We start from the raw sequence: 18,156 nt of genomic DNA, 5'->3' as shown, positions 1-18,156 counted from the left end.
TCCAGGGATTATTCCGATTTGCTACAATGTCGTCGGGAAGGAATTTTTTTTACCTTAAATGGGTCTGAATCAACATTAAGGGGTAATAGGCTAAACTGGATGGACATGTCTTTTTTCGGCCTTGCATGCTATGTTGCGTTAAGATGGTGGACTGGTCTGATAAATCTTATTTTCTTCTACATCATGTAGACGGCCGGCAGAGGCAGTAAGCAATGTACTGCTAGGAACTCTTGGCTCTTGGCATGCATTTGGATGTTACTTTGACCCGAATCTCTTACCTAACTATTGTACAGACCAAGTAAACCCCTTCATGACAGCAGCATTTCCTAATGGCAGTGGCCTCTTTCAGCATAATACCCCTGGCTACACTACAAAAATAGTTCAGAAATGGTTTGAGGAACATGAGAGAGAATTCAAAGTGAGTTTGGCCTCAAAATTTTCCCGATCTCAATTCGATTTAGCATGTGTGGGATACGCTGGAAAACTAAGCCAATCCACAGAGTTCGCACCTTACAGGACTTGCAAGATCGGCTTCTAGCATGTTGGGGCAGATAACACAGGACACTTAAACTGGTTAGTTGGAGTTCAAGCCTGAATAGGTCAGCACTGTTTGGTGGCATGAGGGGGACCTACACCATAATGGGTAGGTTTAATGTTATGGGGGATATACTCTGATACATATCAATTAGATAAATATCTAGGGTTGTGATCACATCTGTGTTGGAGGCGCCATTCGGAGTTTGTGAAAGTATCCTCATTCAACTTCCACGGTCTATTTCTGGCATTCGGCTCCATCATAGCAGCCAAATAACAAAAAAAATAGAAATGTCAACTGGGCATGTATGCAAGAGCATTTCGTGCCTAACAGCGTTTGGGCACAAAGGAGGCACAGTTAACTTTTCTACAGTTCTACTTGGCTATTAGAATCCTCTATGTATCTGGATAGGAACCCTCACTTACATCTATATAACAGTTGACCAGAATTATTGGAAGGGCAGAGTCATTAGCTACTGAACTCTATAGTCTGTTATGGGCAGTATGGATTTACACTTTACTGTACCTTACATCATATATGGCCTTAAAATATTACAAGATACAGCAGAACATTTTGGTGCCCAAAATCAACTAGCGGCCTTCTCAGCCTTCCCTTGCCCCTCCCTGGGTGGAGGGGGGGGGGGTCCTCCTCTCATCTGCACAGCACTTTGAGTGCCTCATTAGGCTATAAATGCACACAGTTTACATAGGAATACACCATGCTCAGTATATTCATATATAAAGGCCCATTTAGAGACAACGATTATCGCTCAAAAGATGTAGTTCAAGCAACTTTTGAGCGATAATCGTGTCATTTGCAGCCCAAGATGATCACTCAAGATGAGTGACAACCTTGCGCTGCCAGTGAAGGATGCAGAAGACAAGCGGGGGTGTTCCCCGCTTGTCTTCTGCATCCATCTGTTCCCCACTCCGAGCGCCCAGCTTTTTATACAGCCAAGCGCTCAGAGCGGAGGATGCAGAAGACAAATGGTGTGTCTTGTATTCTGCATCGAGCTGTTTTCTGCATGGAGCGCCTGGCTGTTATATGGCCAAGCCCTCCGTTCTGGATATAGAGAACAGAGCTGGACCGCTCTGTTCTTCATATCCAGCCTGTGATCAGGGAGCGGGATCTAGCTAAAAAAATAGTATCAACTGTATCCCGCTGTGAATCCCTAATAAGGCTCATCGTCGTCTTTCAGCACGCTGAAAGACAACCATAAATGACGGCATAACGAAAACTCCATGATATCAGGGCAGTTATACACAACGATTATCGCTCAAAAGACGGCTTTTGAGCGAATTCTGAGCGATAATCGTTGTCTGAATGGGCCTTAACTGTTTTCATCAGCTGCCCTTTTCCCAAGGCCACCTATAGGCACATGCCTACTGTCTGTAGGCAAATTCATTGTCTAGGTGTTACTGTAAATAGCATTGCCATAACCAAAGTGTTAGTGGAAGGAATGTAGGAACCAATGCAGGTGAAGTATATAGTATTAGTACATTGATGTATATTGATAGGACCATCTCATAGAAACCACTTATTGTGTTTTTTGTTTTTTTCAGGTCATGGATTGTACAATGCCGGTGATCGGTGAACACCAAGTGGAGGATCGCCAACTAATAGCAGAGTTAGTTGTAAACAAGATGAATTATGTTCTCTCAAAAACTCCAGTTCCCTCCCCGCAGAGACCAACGGCCATCACACAGCCACAGGTAGGCATTCACTACATCTACAAAATCCTAGCCTATAGGAAGTGAGCACCATGACTGCATCATCACAAGTAGTACACATCCTGGCGCTGTCATTAGACAAGTTGTCAGTATCCGTCTATAGCTGCTATGAAGTCCATGTGCAGAATATGCAAAAGACTTGCTAAGTAGTGCAACATGTGGTACTTAATGCCAATACAAAGTGGGAAATGCTCTTAGGACTTATTATGCCTTATATCAAGCTAATGGTTTTAGTGTTTCGGGGAAGGATGGGCTTTATTTTAAGGAAATGTTCCCAGGGACTAATTATAATATATCAAACTTTCATCTAGTCATTTAAAGAAGGCAAACCTGCTTCATTCATCTAAAGTAAGCGCCTGCCCATTTATTTAAAGCAGATTGCAGCTATTTTCGAACATTAGACTCCAATTTAAAGTCAGGAAGGAATTAGTTCCTAGAAGAACTGACAGAAAATTGCCGAATAAAAATACTGGATGGAGGAACATGCAGAAATCATAGGACCCCCCTTCCATTAAAGCTCAGAATGAGCCCCACTGAGAGATACAAATAGTTATACTAGTTAATGCCTGCCATAATTTCATGTCTTGACGGTGGTTGGTGAGACATTTCTCAGAGTCCAAAATTCCTTTCCTTAGGAAAGTGAAGTCTGGCTGCATGCAGCAATCACTAGGGGGAGCTACCTGTATTTAGACAGCTGGCATGCAAGTCAATGGGAGCTATACAAATGTATATATGAAGAGCTCCCCCTAGTGGCAGATGCTGCTGGGGTGAATTGGTTCAATGCCAGCCCTCTCTCACCAAGGGGCTCCATAGGAGTCATGTTTGAGTGTAAAATCTTCATTAGTGACAATCTCTTAAAATATTCCCTACATTGTGGGGCTTACCCAATTCATACATGCTCAGTACATACACTGAACTTGTATGAATAGAGACACCCATAGCTCATTGGACCTGCTTTGGCCTTCAAAACTGCAACAGTTTGTCATGGCGTAGATTCCACTAGGAGTTGATATCATTCTGTTGGATTACTGGCCCCTGCGGACAGGGAGCTGCTTGCAACTGCTGCAAATTAGAGGGAAGCTCCTGACGTGCTCTGAACAGGAAGGGAGCATTGGTTCATGCTGCTTGCTCCAAATTCTGACCGTCCCATCAGCATGGTGCAACAGAAATCTGCATTCACACGCGGATTAGAAAGCTCAGTGATACACTTTTGTGCTCTTTCCCACCAGATTCTTGCTTTTCATTGTCTTTGATAGCAATGGCCCTCTGTGCTAAGGAATGACGAGTTGTATGTTCAGACTCATTAAGGGGATCACCAACATTGCATTCGTCTTCAGTTTGCTTGACACTGCACCACCTGTTTGTCTAAACGATTCTTGACATCCTCCTCTGACCCTTTTCACTAGTTTTTTCCATCCACTGGATGTTTTTCCTCTGTCACATCGTTCTCAGTAACACAATGGCATTAGAACCCCACAAGGTCAGCAGTTTTTGAAGTCCTACTAGTCTAGAACCGATGACCAGGAATCTTTCAAAGTCACTTAGATTACTCAATTTTCCCATTGTAAGGCCATATTTACATGGGTGAGTAAAACGTGCGAGTTCTGTGAGATTGCATGATGCATCGAACGCATCCATTGTTTCCAATGGGTTAATTTACACAGGCTGTTTTTCTCTTGCACCGATGGTCCGAGACGGTCAAAAATAAAACCTGATTCAGTATTTCTGATTGTTTTGTGAGAATAGGACTTGCAAAGTGCGTCATCTCGCACACGGACAGGGTATCCATGCGCTGTGCATTGTAAGTTGCACCTAAGAATCTTGAGCGTTACTTGCGATAAGCCATGTTAATATGTTAGTATGGCCTTGCTTGATTTTTCGCTGCACTCCAGGGTCCCAGGGATAATTACCATACATAAAAACTCCAATTGTGAAAGGGCAGGTGTCTGTAATAAAGTGGCTATTCAGTGTACATTGTGATTTTGGGCTCCATGTGGAAATGGATGTTATAGGGTAGTAGGAGAGGGTTGAAAGGTGGTTAAGAAAATAATAAAGGGGATGGGGACCTCTTAATAATCGCAGCTTTTGCTGCCTTCTGTTGGTTTTCAAGGCCAAAATAGAAAATAGCCCATAAAAATGCAATGAACTCTATAGTGATTGGGTTTTGCATTGATTCCTGCAATGCAGAATAGATTGCATATGACTGTAAGTGCACTTCCCATAGGTGACATTTATTTGTGGTACTGTTCATAAGATTGAAAAATAGTGCATGTCATTCAGATCTTGACCTCCAGGTGGTGCTGTGAGCCTACTTTATAAATTTGAGCTCTACCTGTGATGTTACTGCTGGATGAATAGATTATTTGATGGTAATGAAGTAATAGAGGAACTGATTTTGCTTTATTTATGAGCATGTCAGGGCGCTGTTGCACGAACACGGTTAACGCTCATGTAATTACACTAAATTGCCGGGCTGCACGCAGACTTGCAGGCTCAGCTTTGCAATTATCGGGAAATCGCGAGCGCTAGCAACGACCGCCAGTGCTCGTGTAATACCAGGTCTCTGATCAAGAAAAATCAGCAGATCCATCTAGTCTTTAATTTCCCAGTGCTTGTATAGCAAATACTCTGCAATCTAATGACACGCGCTGGGGGCCGGTCTCGCGGCAGCTAGAAAGAATGGTCTTCCATTAGTTGTTCTTTTCTACAGATTTTCTTGCTGTATTTAACTTTAATGTTTCTGGATAAACTGAATATTTATTGTAACCTTGTAGAGCATTGGTGCAAACCGTGATCTAGGACTTTACTGCTATGGGAGGGTTGGAGTTTGTTACGGGTGGGAGAACTGTGGCTGAGACCGTTGGGGGGACTCAATGACTGGAACTATAAGCTGTAGTAAAATGTAAGATTTATTGCTGTCCGTTGTATTACTGCAGTCTGCCAATATGACCTTCATAGCATCGAATAAAGAGCATACACTTCATAGCACTTTTGACCAGTAGGTGGTGCTCTTCATCCAACCATTTAACTAGTTCCATCCAGTAGTTCTGATATAAGATGTTGCTGTATATTGTCTCTTCACCATTAACTTCAGTATGTACTTATACACATTGCAAAAGACTCTTTCACTGAGTTTTTTCCACTAAGAATTTCCCCACAGATCCACAGTGAATGTGTAAAAAATTTGGATGTGTTGCATGCAGATTTGCTGCGGTTTAGAAAGCAAAGGGTGAAATTTGTGATGAATATTCCATATAAAGCAGCAGAATTATCTTGCTGCGCAGTAGAAAATCCACACCACGATCTCAATTCCAAGGACGTTTCTGTTAGGTGTGATTTTTAAAACCTCATTCATGTGTATCCACACTGAAAATCTGCAGGGCGCAAATTCACCCTGAGGGTACGTTCACACACAGCGGCAATGTTGTCAGATTTCCGCAGCAAAAAATTCCACAGCATCTTCGCATCCAAAACCAAGTCAAAATCTGCACCTTCGATGTGGATTCTGAGCCAAAGTCGGTTGCATATCCGCAAAAAATTTCGCAGATACAGCGCTCACCTCCCAATTCTTCGCGCTATCCGTGCCACCTTCCTCTCGCTAACCAGCGGCCTCTAGTGAGCGCCGTGTCGCAGGTCAGGAAATGCGGATGTGACAGCTTTTACCTGTTGTACTGTCCCCCTTCGAGGTCCTCTGGCATTGAACTATTCTTGGTCATTTAGAAGCGCATCAAGGTTATTGTGCTGGTAGCGGTTAGACAATATTACTCAATGACCTTTTTGGTGGGGCTCGAAAATGTTGGCAAGATAGTGCAGCTATTAGTAGCCAAGTTTCATCTGCAAGCGGCCTTTGCTGTGTGGGAGTGCAGGCTTTATGCCAGGGCACCGCACACTCACCATCCAGTATAGACCAGGCTGAACCTCACTGAGATACTATTCGCAGGATACTTACTAATGTACTATGAGCTTCTATGTGGTCATGTAGTGGGACCCTTGTTGCTAGCCCACCGTCTATCACCATAGAGGGGAGGCAGAGAATATTAAACTATCCACAGTATACATGATGGCTACTGTACTTTTTTGCACATGCTACAGATACTGGGCACCTCTGGCCGACTTTCAGAACTTCTCACCGAACTCCACGGAGGGGACATTCAGGAATCAGAAGCTCACCAAAAATGTAGTGATAGCGTTTAATGCAATATTGAACAGTGAAGTAAAACAGACTAAGGCCTCTGGCCTTTATTATAGCCGATATGTAGCAGTACGTACAATCCTTTACACTTGCACCAATGCAGCCGAGGATCGTGAAGACTGTCTGGGGTCGCAGCAAATCAGTGGAGGATCCGCTGTCACTTCAAGCTTTGAACTGATGCTTACAATATAGCTGTGCATTCAAGCCAGGACGGAGCAGCCAACCATTTTTGCCCGTAGGGTTGTCGTCTTAAGCTAACTACACGTGGTGGAGTGTCCTATCGGGCCGAGGAACTCGTCGCGCCCATCAACACGCGTCTTACCCTGTGGATGCAAGGCGATTTTCAGGCGAAACCACCTCACTTCTGTGAATTTTCCGATACTCCTGCATGATAGCGGATGGAAGGGTTCCCGTTGTTTTCAACGGGAAACCTCGCACGGCATGCAAGAGCCATGTGATGTATTTAAGGTCTCATTGAAGTCAATGGGCGATGCGTTCCAATGGATGCGAAAAAATAAAACCTGCTACAACTTTTTTTCTTCGCAGCATCGCTGTGAGGGAAAACCTCGCGCATGTATAGGACTCCATTGGAAAGAATGAGTTCATATTCACGTGGTTTTTGTGGGCCTCGCAACACACCAAACTTGCCTGAAATTAGCGCTCGTATGAAACCGGCCTTACTAGGAAAAAGCTGGAGACGAGCAGACCCTCTCTCCTCTAATGTGTGACATTACTTTCTGGTAAAAGTCCTTCTGCTCACCCAGACAGCCTGAGTAACCCCTGACCCCTAATGGGGCATTACCCAATATACAGAGAAGAGAAAATAACACAATACGTTCACCTTAAAGGAGCATTCTAGCCCAAAGCATGTATTGTCTATCCATTGGATACATGCCAGATCTGTGGGCTCCATCTGCTGACTAGGAGGAGTTTGAATGACAGGTGTCGCCTGTTCCAGTAATGAGTAGGGTCCCAGCGCTTGGACTGATCCGATGGACAAGTGATAAGTACTTCAGACTGGAATACCCGTTTAAGTTGGCGTATTGTGCGATTTTTGAAGAAACTCTTGGACCCCCCAGGGCCCAAGTTTGATCGCAATATTTCATTTTATGAAAATTATTATAAAATCTTTCTCAAGGTGGGCATGTATTCCACTTTCTTTTATATCAGGAGCTACGGAGCAAGATGCAACTGCAAAGCTGATCTGTGAGATGTTCATAAGGTGCACTTGATGCAATTAATTAGCCGGATAGTATTACCTTGTTTTGTTGTTCTTCTCTATCTGAATATTCCTAGAGTACTTCTCAGGTAGGTCATGTGATCTTAATTTGACTGCCTGGGAATGAATCGTCTCTATTCTCTCCAGGAGTCACTTCTTCAGTCATTAGGACTTGTGTGGTGAAACTGCATGACTGTACCACGCCAGCTTTTCACAGGGGGTGGAGGACATAAACTCCTTTTACAGTTATTGCTGATGATCAGGGACTCCTTTCAAAGTTCTAACGAAGAAGATGACATTTCATCTTCCATGAATGTATATTACGGGTTTTTAGCTTGTTTAGGTGAATATAGAAGGTAATGAGCATTACAGCGTTCTACCAGCAGGCAGAGATGATACTGGCTCTACCTGCTCTTGTGATGCATGATGAGATTGCTTGAACAGCATAGAGGGGAAAAAAAGTACTTTGAAATCTAAACATCAAGATGATGCCTGATAAGTAGCACACTAGAGGCTGCACTGCATGGAAGTGACTGCAATATACATAGGAGACCTCAAGGGTGTGACAGGCAACCAGGTGAGTGGGGTGCAGAGGTGGAAAAATGTGTTTTCAGTAGAGCAGCACTAAAGTCCTGGAAATCCCCTCAACAGTATTTCTGTTTTGGTAGTACTTTACCTAAAATATTGGAAATTGCATGCAGAACTAATCACCAATCACTTAACTTTTCTTTTTGTTCATTCCCTTACTTTGTACAAACCAGAAGTAGTTTTAAAGATTGTGCAGTAACTTTTCTTATTCAATAGTTTAGAAAATGTCATAGTACAGCACTTAGTTTGTGTACTAGTTGGGCATATGGGCAGATGTTCGCCTAGTGGGATAAGCCCTTTAATTAAAAAAAAAAAAAAAAGTTACACATTTGTTGGAGCTCTCAGTGGGGGTGTAGGGCTCATTCTAAGTTTTGCTATGGGGCGGTAGTATTTTGTGTGTGCCCCTTGTAGGTCCCACAAGCCCCTATGATACCATGATATTACTTGACATTACACAACATTAGTCATACTTAAAAAAATAAATAAATAAAAGATTGACTGAAGAGCCTTATAGAGAAGGAAGAACTATGTACAGGCAGAGGTGTGCCTTACAGCACCACTATAGGACCTCATGTAAGAAGTGTGTCTTTCACATTACACAGATATTCGCTAATAACAGGGGTCCTTCCATCAGGATGTTGATCGTTATTGTAACTGTGAAGCTTCTGGATGAATACATGTCTTCGGGTGTTGACTATTTCCCTAGTGTACCAAATCATGTGACCTGCGAATATTTTAAAAGCCAGGAATAGCCCCAAAACGAAATGTTTATAATGACCCCTTATTTCCTGAGCAATGAGTTCCATTTGAGGATATTTCATACATGGATTGTTTCCTGCCATTCATTGTACTTAGATTCCTTCATTAGGGGACCTTTTGTGAAGTCTTTTTATACCCCTTTTAACTGTTTAATTTCTAGCTGTTTCTGAGGAAGTTGGGTGACATACAATGATATACCAAAAGTCATGGGATAGCAGTATGCAAATTAAGTCATGTTACTCCAGATGATTTCTTGGGAACGCCCATACCTTCATATGTTGTGAGTAGAGATGAGCCAGCACCAAAATGCTCGGGTGCTCGTTACTTGGGACAAAATTATCGCGATGCTCGAGGGTTCGTTTCGAGTAACGAACCCCATTGAAGTCAATGGGCGACCCGAGCATTTTTGTATATCGCCGATGCTCGCTAAGGTTTTCATTTGTGAAAATCGGGGCAATTCAAGAAAGTGATGGGAACGACACAGCAACGGATAGGGCAGGCGAGGGGCTACATGTTGGGCTGAATCTCAAGTTCCCAGGTCCCACTATTAAGCCACAATAGCGGCAAGAGTGGGCCCCCCCCCTCCCAACAATTTTTACTTCTGAAAAGCCCTCATTAGCAATGCATACCTTAGCTAAGCACCACACTACCTCCAACAAAGCACAATCACTGCCTGCATGACACTCCGCTGCCACTTCTCCTGGGTTACATGCTGCCAAATCCTCCCCCCCCCCCACGACCCAGTGTCCACAGCGCACACCAAACTGTCCCTGCCCAGCCTTCAGCTGCCCTCATGCCACGCCACCCTCATGTCTATTTATAAGTGCGTCTGCCATGAGGAGGAACCGCAGGCACACACTGCAGAGGGTTGGCACGGCTAAGCAGCGACCCTCTTTAAAAGGGGCGGGGCGATAGCCCACAATGCTGTACAGAAGCAATGAGAAATCCAATCCTGTGCCACCTCCATCAGGAGCTGCACACATGGGCATAGCAATGGGGAACCTATGTGCCACACACTATTCATTCTGTCAAGGTGTCTGCATGCTCCAGTCAGACTGCGGTTTTTTATAAATAGTCACAGCCAGGTACAACTCCGCAATGGGAATTCCGTGTGGACCGACAGCATGTGTGGCTCCCTGGAACCCACCGGCGGTACATAAATATATCCCATTGCAGTGCCCATCACAGCTGAGGTAATGTCATGCTTAATGCAGGTGGGCTTCGGCCCACACTGCATGCCCCAGTCAGACTGGGGTTCTTTAGAAGTGGACACATGCAGTTACAACTCCGTGTGGACCGACAGCATGGGTGGCTCCCTGGAACCCACCGGCGGTACATAAATATATCCCGTTGCATTGCCCATCACAGCTGAGGTAATGTCATGTTAAATGCAGGTGGGCTTCGGCCCACACTGCATGCCCCAGTCAGACTGGGGTTCTTTAGAAGTGGACGCATGCAGTTACAACTCCGTGTGGACCGACAGCATGGGTGGGTGCCAGGAAGCCACCGGCGGTACATAAATATATCCCATTGCAGTGCCCAACACAGCTGATGTAACGTCAGCTGTAATGCAGGTGGGCTAAAAATTAATTTGATTACACTGTAGGCGAGGGCAGTGTGTACACCTAGTAATCCGTAGTGGCCAGAATGCGTGTAACGCGAGGGTCACGAGAAAGGCATCCTAACATGAAGTCAGCCATGTGTGCCAGGGTACCTGTACACAACACATGGCTGTCCTCACTAGGAAGATCACTTTCAGGATCCTCCTCCTCCTCCTCCTCCTCCTCTGGCCATACACGCTGAAAGGATGACAGGCAAGCAGCATGTGTACCCTCAGCAGTGGGCCAAGCTGTCTCTTCCCCCTCCTCCTCCTTCTCCTCTGGCCATACACGCTGAAAGGATTACAGGCAAGCAGCATGTGTACCCTCAGCAGTGGGCCAAGCTGTCTCTTCCTCCTCCTCATGCTCCTCCCCCTTCTTCTCCTCCTCCTCAACGCGCTGAGATATAGACTTGAGGGTGCTCTGACTATCCAGCGACATACTGTCTTCCGCCGCCTCCGTTTCCGAGTGCAAAGCGTCTGCCTTTATGCTTTGCAGGGAACTTCTCAAGAGGCATAGCAGAGGAATGGTGACGCTAATGATTGCAGCATCCCCGCTCAGCATCTGGGTAGACTCCTCAAAGTTTCCAAGGACCTGGCAGATGTCTGCCAACCAGGCCCACTCTTCTGTAAATAATTGAGGAGGCTGACTCCCACTACGCCACCCATGTTGGACTTGGTATTCCGCAATAGCTCTACGCTGCTCATAGAGCCTGGCCAACATGTGGAGCGTAGAGTTCCACTGTGTGGGCACGTCGCACAGCAATCGGTGCACTGGCAGATGAAACCGATGTTGCAGGGTCCACAGGGTGGCAGCGTCCGTCTTGGAGTTGCGGAAATGTGCGCTGACCCGGCGCACCTTTCCGAGCAGGTATGACAAGTGTGGGTAGCTTTTCAGAAAGCCTCTTCTCTCCTAAGCTGAGTAGTTTCAGCACGGCCTGCTGACGCTTGCCCGCCGCTGTGCTGCCACGACGCGCGACACCGACTGCTGGCGACGTGCTGCTGCTGCTGACACATCTTGATTGTGAGACAGAGGTTGCGTAGGAGGAGACGGAGAAAGAGGGTAGTTTAGTGGAGGAAGCATACACCGCCGCAGATACCACCACTGAGCTGGGGCATGCAATTCGGGGGGTGGGTAGGACGTGAGTGGTCCCTGGCTCTGACTCTGTCCCAGCCTCCACTAAATTCACCCAATGTGCCGTCAGGGAGATATAGTGGCCCTGCACGCCTGTGCTTGTCCACGTGTCCGTTGTTAAGTGGACCTTGGCAGTAACCGCGTTGGTGAAGGCGTGTACAATGTTGCGGGAGACATGGTCGTGCAGGGCTGGGACGGCACATCGGGAAAAGTAGTGGCGACTGGGAACCGAGTAGCACGGGGCCGCCGCCGCCATCATGCTTTTGAAAGCCTCCGTTTCCACAAGCCTATACGGCAGCATCTCCAGGCTGATCAATTTGGCAATGTGCACGTTTAACGCTTGAGCGTGCGGGTGCGTGGCGGCGTACTCACGCTTGCGCTCAAACAGTGGCGCTAGCGACGTCTGGACGCTGTGCTGAGAGACATTGCTGGATGGGGCCGAGGACAGCGGAGGTCAGGGTGTGGGTGCAGGCCAGGAGACGGTAGTGCCTGTGTCCTCAGGGGGGTTGGATCTCAGGCGCAGGTTGGGGCACAGGGGGAGAGGCAGAGGTGCAAACCGGAGGCGGTGAACGGCCTTCGTCCCACCTTGTGGGGTGCTTGGCCATCATATGCCTGCGCATGCTGGTGGTGGTGGCTCCCCAGCTGATCTTGGCGCGACAAAGGTTGCACACCACTGTTCGTCGGTCGTCAGGCGTCTCTGTGAAAAACTGCCACACCGTAGAGCACCTTGACCTCTGCAGGGTGGCATGGCGCGAGGGGGCGCTTTGGGAAACAGTTGGTGGATTATTCGGTCTGGCCCTGCCTCTACCCCTGGCCACCGCACTGCCTCGGCCTGTGCCCACACCTTGACTTGGGCCTCCGCGTCCTCGCCCGCGTCCACGTCCTATAGGCCTACCCCTCAGCATGGTGTATTACCAGTAGTACAGAAACAGAACGCTGTAATTAAATGTGCCGCTTATTGGCCTGTGGTTGGAGGCTGACTTCGCTTACGGAACGCCAGGAAATAATTTTGCGCAAGCCTGCTGTAACACTTAGCTGGCTGCGTATGAATTAGGAGGACTACTACACCCAGCACAGACCCAGAATACTGAGGACAGTCACAGGCAGCCCAAATAGATTTTTTTCCCCAAATGTTTTTGCAAAGGCCCACTGCCTATATTCAATCAATATATCTCTTCTCTCTGCGTCACCGCTACTGGCCCTGGAGTATGTCAAAGAACTGCACAGTGTTGCACTGTGGACTGGAATACAGCGGTGATTTAACAGCCAACACAGAGCCAGGAAATAATTTTGCGCAAGCCTGCTGTAACACTTAGCTGGCTGCGTATGAATTAGGAGGACTACTACACCCAGCACAGACCCAGAACACTGAGGACAGTCACAGGCAGCCCAAATAGATTTTTTTCCCAAAATGTTTTTGCAAAGGCCCACTGCCTATATTCAATCAATATGTCTTCTGTCCCTGCCTCAAAATATGTGTTCTGTCCCTGCCTCACAATATATGTCTTCTGTCCCTGCCTCACCACTACTGTCCCTGCACTATGTCTAATTACTGCAGGGCGCAATGCTCTGCACGGCCGATATACAAAAAAAAAAAAGTGCAACACTGCAAAAAGCAGCCTCCACAGTACTGCACACGGTTAGATGTGGCCCTAAGAAGGACCGTTGGGGTTCTTGAAGCCTAAAATACTCCTAACACTCTCCCTATAGCAGCTCCGGCACCAACAGCACTTTCACTAAACTATGTCAGAACAAATCTGTGGCGAGCCGCGGGAGGGGCCGATTTTTATACTCGGGTGACACCTGATCTCGCCAGCCACTCACTGCAGGGGGGTGGTATAGGGCTTGAACGTCGCAGGGGGAAGTTGTAATGCCTTCCCTGTCTTTCTATTGGCCAGAAAAGCGCGCTAACGCCTCAGAGATGAAAGTGAAAGTAACTCGAACATCGCGTGGTACTCGTCACGAGTAACGAGCATCTCGAACACGCTAATACTCGAACGAGTATCAAGCTCGGACGAGTACGTTCGCTCATCTCTAGTTGTGAGGTGTACTTTTGTGAGTGAGGTTGAACACTGGCCAATGGGCTAATGGCAAGGCGATGTGAAATATCAGAGTTTGAACGAGGCATGTTAGTGGGCGCCAGATGGACGGGACATGCCATTTTAAGAAGTTGTGTAGGCATTTAACATTCTTCGATCCACAGTGTTATGTCTACCAGGGAAACGTCACTTACCTTTACAGTGTACAGCAGTGGCCGTTCCTGGGTGCCTAATGATTGCAACCGTTGATATCCAGCTAGAATTATCCATGTGAACAGACAAGTGACTCTGGCTAAAATCACATCCACATTTAATGCAGGAGACTCCAGATACATATCCCACAGGTCAGTGCAACGTTCTTTAGCTTCCATGGGATATGGGAGCAAAATACCCACCATAATGCCTCTGCTATCACCACGACACTGAACACAATACCTCACCTGGGCTCGTGAAGTTGCTAACTGGACCCTAAAGAACTAGCAACTTACGCCGTGGTCTAATGAGTGACAGTATCAATAGGTTGGGCTGATTGTAGGGTTAGTGTGTAGTGCGGACCCCATGAAGCCATGGACCCCCCCCAGTTGTCAACAAGGCACTGTGCAGGCTTGTAGTGTTTCCATACTGGTGTGGGATGTGTTCGTATGGCATGGGTTGTGTCCACTGGTCTGCCTAAACACATTGACTGATGCCCACTATGTCTCACTGCTTGGTGACCATTTGTACACGTTATGTACCCCCACAATGATAGGATATTCCACAATGATGATGCACCATGCCCTTGGGCCCAAGTTGTCCAGAATTGGTTCGAGGAGCATTCTGAAGAGCTCCTAATGATGTGGCCGGCACGGTCCCCTGACATGAGCCCAATCAATCACTCATGGGATCCATTCACACTTACACATCGTACAGAGCTGCAGGGGGCTATCCAGATGGCATAGCTAAACATCCTTCTTCAAGTCTTTTGTGCACTTGTGGAATTGATGCAACATTGAGTGGCTGCACTAGAGGGGGGCTGACATATTAGTTCCTGTCCCATGATGTTTGGCATGTCGGTGTATAATATGACTGCCATTACCTGCTGAACTGAGAAATAATAAAGCAGTCCCAATCCCCCCTTTCCACTTGTCAGTTTTAGACAGTTGATAAAGAACACATATATGCACTCGTTACCCAAGATTCTATACCTGCATACTGTCAGAGTGCCAAATAATACCTCCATAAACGGGACACACAATACTGAAATACAGTGCCTAAGTAGTGAATGAGTTAAAGTCTCTAAAGGTCTACGATAGTGAAGGGATTAATAAAGGCCCAGGACATTGAAGGTTTGCAAGCTCCACTTTCAGGTTGCTTCTGGAGATTAAATCCTTGAGACCTCTAACCCCGTTTGTACTTCTAACCCCGCCTCTGATCGCAGCTTCCACTAGGTTTGTCATCTTTTCAGATTTCTAAATTAAAAACGTGTAGATTTCGTGCAATGATTTTTTTGCATTCCGGAGAACTGGATAATAAATGACAAACCCTTATGTGAGCTAAAAAGCCAACAAAACTGCAAAGAAAAACATTTCTAAACCACTATACAATATATGTATGAAAAGAAAATGCTTCTAGAGCGGATTTTAATGACCAGATTGTGTTTTTACATAGATTTTTAATATTTCCACTTAATTCAATAAAGAGAAAAAAGCTAAATTCTTTAAAAAAAAAGGGAAATATTCAATCACAAAGTGTGAATGACATTTTTTTAACCCTCCCCCGGGGTCTGCAGTTTTCTTCGTAATCATGGACTTGTGAAACATTTTTATGGCTCATGAATCTTTGTTGGCTTCTATTTTATATCCCTCTGAGACATCATGGAGAAGGTAAATAAAACCTAACAAGAGTCATTAGAACTTGTAAACCGGAGCCTTTATTCCCATCCGTGAACACTTCTCTGGGAGATACGAGCTACTGAGTAACCTGCTCCTGTAAAGAGGGAGGCGAACATCCAGCACAGGCTGGGTATCTCATATTACTGGGTGTTGTAAAAAGGGATTTAGATGCGACACAATATATTTAGTGCGGTTAACGACTAGCACAATGTTTGCTGTTATATGGCGCTACTGTTCTGTTATGCATGTATGTTCTTGGAGAGGTTATTACACTTTAATGATGATCTGTGATAGTGTTCGTGTGCAAACAGACGATAGGATCACCTCAGCAGCTTAAAGTCCAGCCAGGCTATTTTACTGGCTGAACTTTGAAATGTTCGTGTTTCCTAGTGTATACACAAAGAGGTGGCCATTTTGTATGATGAATCAACAGTTCCATAGTAATTAAGACGATAGTCAAATTTATTCCTGAACTTACACTAAAAATGCTAAATGTACTCCATGAACTTGGTAATACAGTACTTATTCCCCTAATGGATTGAGTTGTTCCAAAGAAGCCAAGCTGTGGACTCCATATCTTGGTCTTAGCTTCTCAGTAGTGGCACAAAGTACTCCACTTCATTCTAACAGTCGTTTCAGCCCGGGTCGGCAAGGATATGGCTATAGAAGGTGCACAGATAGCGGATGCACTTGGATCCTGCACCTTGAGGGGCACCAGAAAGGACCCCTCTGGCAAATGGCAAAACACCAGTATTGTGAATGGCATACGGTAGGTGTTAGGAAACCCTATGGCAGAGTAGGCATTGAGGTACAGGAGCTTCAAGCTACATTTCTGTTAATGGCTGTTCAGCTCACATTAGATTACAACACCGTATTGGCTGCCAGGTAATTGCATCACACTAGGCGAGGCGACATCCGTACAAATGTTATTGTGACCGTTACTGCAGCTCAGCCCATTCATGTTAATGTGACTGTGTTTTCTTCAGCTGCAGACATAACCACTCTAATATGGATATCTCTCCTAGGCCTTGCAGTAAAAGGGTCGCAGCAATCCATTCTAAATAAGCCATCAATGTAATATCTTGGCAAAATTACTCTAGGAAGGTGTTCGTAACTAGAGATGAGCGAACGTGTTCTTCCGAGCTTGATATTCGTGCGAATATTAGGGTGTTCGTGATGTTCGTTATTCGTAACGAACACCATGCGGTGTTCGGGTTACTTTCACTTCCTTCCCTGAGACGTTAGCGCGCTTTTCTGGCCAATTGAAAGACAGGGAAGGCATTACAACTTCCCCCTGTGACGTTCAAGCCCTATACCACCCCCCTGCAGTGAGTGGCTGGGAAGATCAGGTGTCCGCCGAATATAAAAGTCGGCCCCTCCCGCGGCTCGCCTCAGATGCCGTGTGAGTTAGATGAGGGACAGTGCTGTTTGTACCGGAGCTGCTGTAGGGAAAGAATTGGTAGTTAGTGTAGGCTTCAAGACCCCCCAAAGGTCCTTATTAGGGCCACTGATAGCTGTGTGTTGGCTGCTGTTAGCAGTGGCAATTTTTTTTTCCTCAAAATCGCCTCTGCAGAGCGTTGCACCAGGCATTAGGGACAGAAGTGCTGCATAGGCAGGGAGAGTGTTAGGAGTGAGTGTAGCCTTCAAGAACCTCAACGGTCCTTTCTAGGGCCATATTTAACCGTGTGCAGTACTGTGCTGGCTGCTGTTAGCTGTGCTGCATTTTTTTTTACTTCTCAAAATCGCCTCTGCAGAGCATTGCACCCTCCATTGATACTGCAGGGAAAGAATTGTGTAGGCAGGGCCACAACACAGTTATTATTCATTGAATATACGCAGTGCTGCCTTTTTGTGCAAAAAAACGGAAAATATTTCTATTTGTCCTGCCTCTGTCCGTCCTAAGGGCGGTGGACACGTGTCGGCTGCGTGTGCAACCTTTAAAAATCAGACGCACCCAGCTACGTTTTACTCCTGGCTTCGCCATTTGCTTTCCTTAATTGGGAAAAAAAATACCTGCTCTGCCAGAGTTATAATAACTCTGCTACCCTCACGTTCTGTGCCACATTAGCAGGGCCACAGCACAGTTATTAAACTTCTCATGTTCATAGAATATACGCAGTGCTGCCTTTTTGTGCAAAAAAACGGAAAATATTTCTATTTGTCCTGCCTCTGTCCGTCCTAAGGGCGGTGGACACGTGTCGGCTGCGTGTGCAACCTTTAAAAATCAGACGCACCCAGCTACGTTTTACTCCTGGCTTCGCCATTTGCTTTCCTTAATTGGGAAAAAAAATACCTGCTCTGCCACAGTTAATAACTCTGCTATCCTCACGTTCTGTGACACATTAGCAGGGACACAGCACAGTTATTAAACTTCTCATGTTCATTGAATATACGCAGTGCTGCCTTTTGGTGCAAAAAAACGGAAAATAATTCTATTTGTCCTGCCTCTGTCCGTCCTAAGGGCGGTGGACACGTGTCGGCTGCGTGTGCA

At 46.1% G+C, this 18,156-nt stretch overlaps 1 protein-coding gene across 1 annotated transcript in view; it reads left to right on the top strand.

Moving 5' to 3' along the window:
• Positions 1-18,156, top strand: part of SYN2 (synapsin II) — a 342,823-nt gene that overhangs the window by 290,217 nt on the left and 34,450 nt on the right. The window contains exon 10 of the mRNA XM_066596482.1: positions 2,098-2,247. Within this exon, the coding sequence (XP_066452579.1) occupies positions 2,098-2,247 (150 nt within the window). The remainder of the gene's footprint in view (positions 1-2,097; positions 2,248-18,156) is intronic.

The sequence above is a fragment of the Eleutherodactylus coqui genome, chromosome 3 (genome assembly GCF_035609145.1).
Source record: "Eleutherodactylus coqui strain aEleCoq1 chromosome 3, aEleCoq1.hap1, whole genome shotgun sequence".
In the NCBI taxonomy this organism is placed as follows: domain Eukaryota; kingdom Metazoa; phylum Chordata; class Amphibia; order Anura; family Eleutherodactylidae; genus Eleutherodactylus; species Eleutherodactylus coqui.
Note: the sequence above shows the minus strand (reverse complement) of the source record. Positions and strands in the feature narration are given on the sequence as shown.